Source organism: Palaemon carinicauda, chromosome 20 (genome assembly GCF_036898095.1).
Source record: "Palaemon carinicauda isolate YSFRI2023 chromosome 20, ASM3689809v2, whole genome shotgun sequence".
Taxonomy (NCBI): Eukaryota; Metazoa; Arthropoda; class Malacostraca; order Decapoda; family Palaemonidae; genus Palaemon; species Palaemon carinicauda.
This window is the reverse complement of record NC_090744.1, coordinates 31,679,959-31,688,079: the sequence shown is the minus strand read 5'-3', so window position 1 is coordinate 31,688,079 and position 8,121 is coordinate 31,679,959. Positions and strand designations below refer to the sequence as shown.

General features: G+C 48.2%; 2 protein-coding genes across 2 annotated transcripts in view; one reads left to right on the top strand and one right to left on the bottom strand.

The window, feature by feature from the left end:
- Positions 1–8,121, top strand: part of LOC137660260 (uncharacterized) — a 284,924-nt gene that overhangs the window by 66,505 nt on the left and 210,298 nt on the right. The window lies entirely within an intron of this gene.
- Positions 1–8,121, bottom strand: part of LOC137659478 (proteasome subunit alpha type-1-like) — a 31,521-nt gene that overhangs the window by 9,266 nt on the left and 14,134 nt on the right. Inside the window, exons 3-5 of the mRNA XM_068394369.1 lie at positions 6,119–6,281; positions 5,539–5,726; positions 4,264–4,473 (exon numbers count right to left, since the gene is read on the bottom strand). Coding sequence (XP_068250470.1) covers positions 4,264–4,473; positions 5,539–5,726; positions 6,119–6,281 — 561 coding nt within the window. The remainder of the gene's footprint in view (positions 1–4,263; positions 4,474–5,538; positions 5,727–6,118; positions 6,282–8,121) is intronic.

The window sequence follows — 8,121 nt, the reverse complement described above, 5'->3', positions numbered from 1 at the left end:
GCCCCCTTGTTTCTTGATGTAGGCTACCACCGTGGCGTTGTCGCACATTAGGGCCACGGTGTTTCCCTTCAACCGACTTGCAAAGTGCAGACATGCCTTTTGTACTGCTTTTAGCTCTAGGACGTTGATGTGGAGATGCTTTTCGGTCTCTGACCAGGTCCCGCTTGCTGTTTCCTCCCGCAGGTGGGCTCCCCACCCTAGGCTAGAGGCGTCCGTGAACAGGAGAAACTCGGGGGGACAGGACCCGAGGGGCATCCCCTTGAGGGAGTTCGACTGGCATCGCCACCAATTCAAGGCTGCTTTCGTGTCCGGGAGGACTGGGATCGATGTTTTCTGAGAGCCTGTCTGGGATCATAGAGCCTTGAGGTTCCATTGTACGGGTCTGAGCCGTATCTTCCCTTGGGGGACTAGCTTCTCTAATGAGACCAGATGGCCTATCAGCCTCTGCCAGTCTTTCGCTTTCCTGGGAAGCCCCGACAGGAACAGCTGAATGATCTTGACGAGGTTCTGTATCCTGTCTTCCGAGGGGAAGGCCTTCCCCTGCACCGTGTCCAACGTCATCCCCAAGTACCCCATTTTGTTGGATGGAGTTAGGTTCGATTTCTCCAGGTTGATAATGATTCCCAGACTCCTGCAGAAACGGAGGAGGTCCTTTCCTTGCTCTTCCAAGAGGGCCTTTGAACTGGAAAGAAGCAACCAGTCGTCCAGGTACATGATGAGGCGGATACCTCGTTCGTGAGCCCATACTGAGACTGTCGCGAAGACCCTCGTGAACACCTGAGGGGCCGTCGACAGTCCGAAGCAGAGGGTCCGGAACTGCAGGATCTGGGAGCCCCATTTTACCCGGAGGAACTTCCGACTCGACGGGTGGACCAGAATTTGGAAGTACGCGTCCTTGAGGTCAACCGTCATCATAAAATCTTTCTCCCTCAAGGACATCAGGACGGATTTTGGGGTGTCCATCTTGAAGTCCATCTTCTTGACGAACTTGTTGAGGGCCGACAGGTCTATCACCGGTCTCCACCCCCCCGTTGCTTTCTCCACCAGGAACAGGCGGCTGTAGAAGCCTGGCCCTGGGAGAAGGACTTCTTCCATGGCTCCCTTTTCCAACATGGAGGAAACTTCTTTTTACAGGGTAGCCCTTTTCAACGGGTCCCTGGGAGCTAACCATTCTGTTTGGGTGGCTGGAATAAGAGGGGGTGAGTCCGCTATGAAGGGGATCCTGTAGCCTTCTTTCAGGACGGACACCGTCCAAGCATCCGCCCCATACGTTTTCCATGCTTGCCAATAGGGTCTGAGGCATCCCCCAACCCGAGGCTTGGGCGGGAGTAGGGGGCCTCTCCCTCTACCTTCTCCTAGAGGGGCGGCCTGATCTGCCCCTCTTCGAGGTGGAGTAACCCGACCTGAAGGAGCTGGCAGAAGCTGTAGCTCCCCTGCGGGAGGGCTGAGGAGTTGATGTCCAGGAGGAGGCGGGGGCGTCCCTCCTCGAAGAGCTGGGGACAGCCTGAGGGGTCACGGCACTATCCGAGACTGACCTCCTATAAGAGGCCTCCTGGAGGATGTTTGCTTGGGGACGTTGGTTTCTCTCCTCTTGGACACCTTCTCCATCAGCACTTCTAATTCCTTCAACGGAAACAGGGACTCGCCTCCTAGGGGTAGGGTGCGAATCACTCGCGCCTGTCTGTCCGGGATTTTCCTTGACACTTTGGAAAGCACTGTGTCCCGCTTTCGGAGGACCCAGTTGGCCGTCAAGGAGAGTGCCTGATACGCCATAAATTTGAGGGCTTTCCCCCCGGAGGTGAGAAGGTCTGACAGGAGACCTTGTTGTTCCAGGTCGTCGGGGTCTGTGGAGGCCTGTACATTAACTAACGTGGAGGCCCACCAGTCCAGCCATGAAGAGACGTTAATCATGTCCCTCGACATCTCCTCCATCATGCCTGCTTCAGAGGCCGAGAAGGACACGGGCTGAGCTGGCCCTTTCGTCCGAGCCGCCTTGTCCTAGGATATCCACGGCTGAGTCCACTCTACAGGGGCCTGGGCGTCGCCCTTCCGGGATATAAACTTTGGCCTGTAGTTTAAGACCCTGGAGGAGTTTGGAGGCACTCTGGGACTTGGGGGCCTCCGCAGTGCTGGCCACCAAGTTATCGATGTACTCCTGTCCCAGTACTAGGTCTGGGGCGAGAGGCAGGGCCAGAGAGGACTTCGGAAGGACGTCCCGGTGCGTATATCTCAAGAGGCTCGACCTCCAGGTATTCACCTTCGTCGCCGAGGGTTTCGGAATCCCATGGATCCTTCTGACGAGGCCTACCACTCTTCTGTAGGCGGAGTCCTCCGACGGGGAAACCTCGCCTCCGTTGACCGAGGCATCGGCTTGGCTGAGGGGAGCAGTGCTTGGGTGGTAAACTGGCCGCTCCCTACTAGGTCCCAGGGAGGCCGTCCCGCAACCGTAGGGCGCACCGTACACGGTTGGGTCTCGCCGTGGGGCGGGTGCCACCGACTCCGGGAGGCCTTTCGACTGGCCCAAGGCTCTGGGCGCGGAGGACACGGTCCCGGTGGGAAGACCCGACCCCGGCAACCGGTCCTTCCTGCTCGACGTCCGACCCAGCTGGGCTGGTTCGGTCAGGCTGTCTTCTCGGAAGCGCGCTTCCTCCCGCCGGGCGGGGTGAACCGAAGGCCTCGAGGACTTGTGCCTGAGAGTGAGGTCCTTCTTGCGTGGCCGGTCGAGCGGTTCCATGTTGTATGTAGGCAGTGACAACTTGGAGGCTCGATCACTGGACCGAGAGTCTGGAGAGCGGTGCTTCCTGGACTCTCCTGGGGGGACGTAGAACCATTCACCGCCGCCGGGAGAGACCTCCCTCTTGTACTTACGGGAGTGAGAGCGTGGGCGCTTCCTACTGTGCCGCGACCTCGACCTGGAGCGGGAACGATCACTATCGGTCCGCTCTCTCTTACGGTGCCGTTTCTCCCTGCGTTCTCCCCCGGAGGATGAGTCTGCTTCCGAAGAGTCCGAGGGTGCCACGTTCCTCACGTAACGACTGCTCGAGTGATGCGCAGGGGAGGCCCTTCGCCGTCGACCGTCCGAGACAGGATGCTGGAGAAAGTCCTCGGGAACTGCTGTAGATACCGAGGGTACCGAGTCCACTCTGTCCCTGCTAGAAGGCCATGGACCCAGGGATACGTCCATCCTTAGCGGTGACCTCCCTGGAGTCTTCGGTAACTTCCACCCGAAGGCGTCGCTACTCGGGCGACGAATTCTCGCGTGGTTCTCTTCTGGCGGGGGGGGAACCCGACGCACCGGCCAACGAGGGCGGGGGAGAGTCTGAGATCGCCACACTGCCCCATACCGGGTCTTCTGAGGAAGCGTGATCCCCTGCCACGTGGCCCGATTCGCCCGAAACACTCGCGGCCCTTCCGTTCACTCCCGAGGGGCCAGCCCTTGGTTCCTCCCTTACACTGGGTTCACCTGGGAGAACACTATGGCTAACAATCACACTGGGGGCTTGTTGGCCACTCCTCTGCGAAGGAGACGGAGAGGCCGAGGCTTCGTCGGACCGATCACTGACCGACTGTAAGGAGGACACGCCACTCACTTTCTTGGGGGAACGCTTAGACAACTTCTTTTTCTTTGTACTATACCGTACCCACTGAATGCCGTCCCAACTCACGCACTCGGGACACGTGTCCGAGGAGGAACAAACTTTACCCCTGCACGTGGAACAAAGGGAATGCGGGTCCACTTCTGGTTTAGAGAGGAAAGCCCCACACGACTTTCCTGCTCTAGGACCAGGACAACAACGCACGTTCTCCATCGTTCGCACACGAAGGTCAACACTAACGAGTTACAGAAACCCTGGATAACTCAAGGGGAACGGACTGAGAACACTTTGCAAAAACGCACTATCGCAGAAAAAACACAAGTCCGTACACTGGGAACACGTGGGATCACAACGCGCCAAAGGATCGAGAGTTTAAGCGAGAGAGTGAGATGTTTCGCATCTCACGACCAAGGACTTAATGAGATCCTGACCCGGGAAAAGCAGTGACCTGCCCTAATCCGGGCCGCAGGAGTTATCCTGGCGGCGGGGGTAGGAACTATCGGGAGCGAGATAGGGGGGGTAGCGCGGGAAATCTTGGTCGAGATTGAGAGAGGTCAAGGACCCTCCGAGGAAGTAATTCGAGGTAAGTATTCGTGTTGGAACATATATATATTTATATATATAAATAAAAGTTATTAAAACCCCCAGAGCCAGACACTAGCCATACCTTATTTGTTAACTCCACATCATTTGGAAGAGTATCACGCAGAGCTCGCAGCGCATGTCTGATTAGTTCTTCTCGTGTAGCTGCAGGAAATTCCTCCAGGTGGCGTTCTAAGTAAGTCCTAGCACTCTGTGAGCGAGCTCCAATACCCATAGCCTTGCAGTCATAGTAATTAGCTGATGGGCAAGTTTGATAGACATGAGGACCATCTTCCTGAAATGGGAATTCAATTATCAGATCAACAATGCAAAATTCTTGAAAAAAAAAGTACAAACATATCAGAATCATGATTATTGATGACTTTACAATACTTAATTTGACATTAAAAATGAAAAAAATATAGTGTACCTAGTTATTACTACAAAATCCTATAGTGGTAAAGTTTAATAATAAATAGTTAAAATCATCATGTTGTATAATTGAGATCACTCATTATATAAAAGAAGGAGAGAAGAGAGAATTAAAAAAATAATCTTTGTAAGGGTTTTATATTTCAGAATCTAACATGATTTTCATTTGCATACCTATATCTGGAACTCAAAACTATTTACATTAAATTATACACATTTAATCCATCGGCTCTCCATTTTAAACTAATATACACTGTAGTATGTTGAATCCATCTACTCTTTCCTCCAAATCAACCAAAAATCATTTTCACTTGACACTATTAGAGGAATTTCTCATCAACATTGTACTGTATTCTAAAAGGTTTTTACATGGGGTTGAAAGAATGGATTTTCTGCTAATAGGAACTACAGTAATAATGACCACAGATACTGAACCATAATTCAATTTACAGGTAAAATCTTGGTAAGAATTCATCTGAGATCCAATTCATGCTAAAAGCAAAGCCAAGAAACAAATTAAAATATCACAACAAACTCTAAGGAAATTTCCCAAGAACCTCAGCCAATCTAAATGCATTGCTCTATTCAAAAGTGAAATGATTACCATTTCAGAATTACGTCTCAATTTAGAACTTGATATGTCAATCTAAAGAGCTAACCTTAACAATTTAGAAGATATTAAATAAAGGCTTAGGTGTGAAAGACAAGCAGCCACAATTGTTTGAGGGTACACTCAGGCACACAATCTTATCTGTTTCTTTTCTTCACTTGACTATTTTTCCTGTTAGAGTCCTTGAGCTTATAGCATTCTGCTCTTTCAACTAGGGTTGTAGATTAGCTAGAAGTAGTAGTAATAATAATAATACTATTGTGCTTCCTGTGAGAAACCATAATCTAGAAAAAAGTACTGTAATAAAACATTACTTACATCATAACCTGCAAGCAGGAGACCAACACCATATGGTCTTTTATCGTACCGCTGAGTAGCAACCTGCATTTTAGTTCCCACCCGCTCCATTAATTTATTTAACGACAGAGTCTGATTATGACTGAAGTGCTCATTCAGGCACTCAGTGCGCATAAATCTCGACAACACTCGAGCATCTGCAGTGAGACCTATTTGAAAAAAGGAAAATTCAAATGGTTAAAATCACTTACGTTATACAGTACTACAAGAAAAAAAAAAAAAAAGCTACTTAAGTTGAACTAAACCAATTTCAAATATTTTTCCTTTAACTTGCCATTTAAGAAATCAAGCACAATACATACTCATAATTCTTATGTTATTTGAAAAGGATTAACACAAACTCATTAGTAGGGGAACAATAAGCATTTCCACCTATTAGGCACTGGCATTTTTAGCTATTCAATTTCCATCTTTCAAGTTTATGAAGTTTATTTTCTTAGGCCTTATTTGGATCACTAACGGATGGTCCCCTGACTAAACAAAAAGGCAATTCAATAAAACTTGTAAGAAGGGATACGCTCCTTTGAAATATTCCTCTCACCTGAAATAGAGACGGCAATATGCTCGTCAATGGGCATTATCTTTTTTTGATGTGCGGCCAGCTCTGAAGATGCTCTCTTCAAGGCTACAAGAACTGCATGGCTTGTGCTCTTGACACCTACTGTGGCTGAACCTTGTTTCACAGCTTCCATGGCATATTCAACCTGGAAAATAATAGGCACCAAATCTGATATAAGGTTGAACATATGAAAGCATAGAAAATAACATGGCCAGTTAAATATAGAACAAATATATCACAAATTTTAAAAGTAATTTGTATTTTTCCTAACTGTACAAGCACAAGTCCTTTAAAAGGATTATGCTTTCAGCTTGGCTGGAATTTTGGCTGATACAATTTATAATGAGGAGTCAGTAGTTACTGGTGGGTGTTGGAGAAGGGCCGCCCGCAAGCCAGTACTGTACGCTGAGTGGTCCCTTTGACCTTCACCTTGGCAGGAAATGAAACTAGGACTCACGTTTATATACTTAGGAAAAATACAAATTACTTTTAAAATTTGTTATTTTGTCTTCCATGGAGAGAATACAAACCCTGGTCCTTTAATTGAAGACATATTTTGGAGGGAAGGAAGGCAATAAAATCAAACTGGATGGTTTAAAAGTCACGGATGTCAACACACTGACCTGACAGTGGTGCAGGAGTGTTGATTCTTACCATCTCTCAACACTTGAGAATAAATTCTCATGGTTGGGCTAAGTTTTCTGTCCGCTGACAGACGATTGAGGAAGAATCTACAGTATATCCTGTCACAATGTATGGCAAATTAGTTGTCTGTATCCTACATTCTATCCATCCTGCCCCTCGAGAGGAGGATGGGGGACATACTTCTGTAGCTGACTTGTATAGAACAGGTGCTCGGTATGGAAGGTCACCCTCAACGTCCAATACAGTAAATGACGGAACGACCCTTGCAACCTCAGAGAGGGATAGAAAGGAAAAGGGGAAAAGGGCCAGACATTATACATCTGATCCTAGACTAATGTAGCGACCGTTATCTTACATAAGATGCTTCTTGTTTTACAGGGAACTGGATAAGCTTCAAAACCAGCTGATCAGCTACCATAGTTAACAACGAAAATACATCTGAAAACTTGTAGGTATAATCCCATGGATAGGAAGCTGCAAGGACTGCCTGGCACTTCCAGAATCCGGCCTTTAGCACTAGCACCACTGACAGGTTCTTCCTATAGGATAGGGTATATCCGGGTAATCTGGCTTCGTGTGATTGAGTTCGGGGTAGGTCCCTCGTGGGAAAGTGTGTATTACTGGTCCCATGAAGCCAGAACAAAACAGCATTTCAGGATCTCTCATTCCCTCCGTAATGAATGAAGTGTCTTGGCGTCTCCCCATGAACAGGAAGGTTAGTCATTCTTGCTCTGCTATCTCATTGAAGAATTGAAATCATGGCTGCTTGGATTCTAGGACCTTGCCATTAACTGCTGAATCAAGGAGATAGAAATCTTCTATCCATCAGAATGATTAGTGACAGGACAATTTATGCCATTTTCCTACTCGTTTCACTAGGCCTAACAAGAGTTCAAGTGGGTCTAATTAAATGACCTAAGGACTCGTGGAAATGCTCAAAGTGGCTTCAGCTCTTAGGAGGTAAAGACTGTGACTTCTCACCTCCTGAAGTCTTAGTTGATTTGCTTGAAGAGTCCAAATGTGAATCTAAGTTTAAGACTTGGATCAGGGACTGAGTGGTATCTTTACCATATGACCTGGGACTGCTAAGGAGCGATCAGATCTTTCTAAGTCTCCATATATTCTACCAACTGCTAAGTACTGTAACTAAAGAGACAGGGAAAAAAGGCTGGAAAGGCATAAGTATCTAGGATTCACAGAGATGTTGGAAGGTATCTTCAAACTTCGGGGACAGTGTGCGACTGAGAGAATCTTAAAAGTTTCTTATCTTACTGCATGGCAAATACGAGTGATGGTGAGAAACTAAGCCTTGCTATGAATTTTTGCTGGATGCCCCAGTA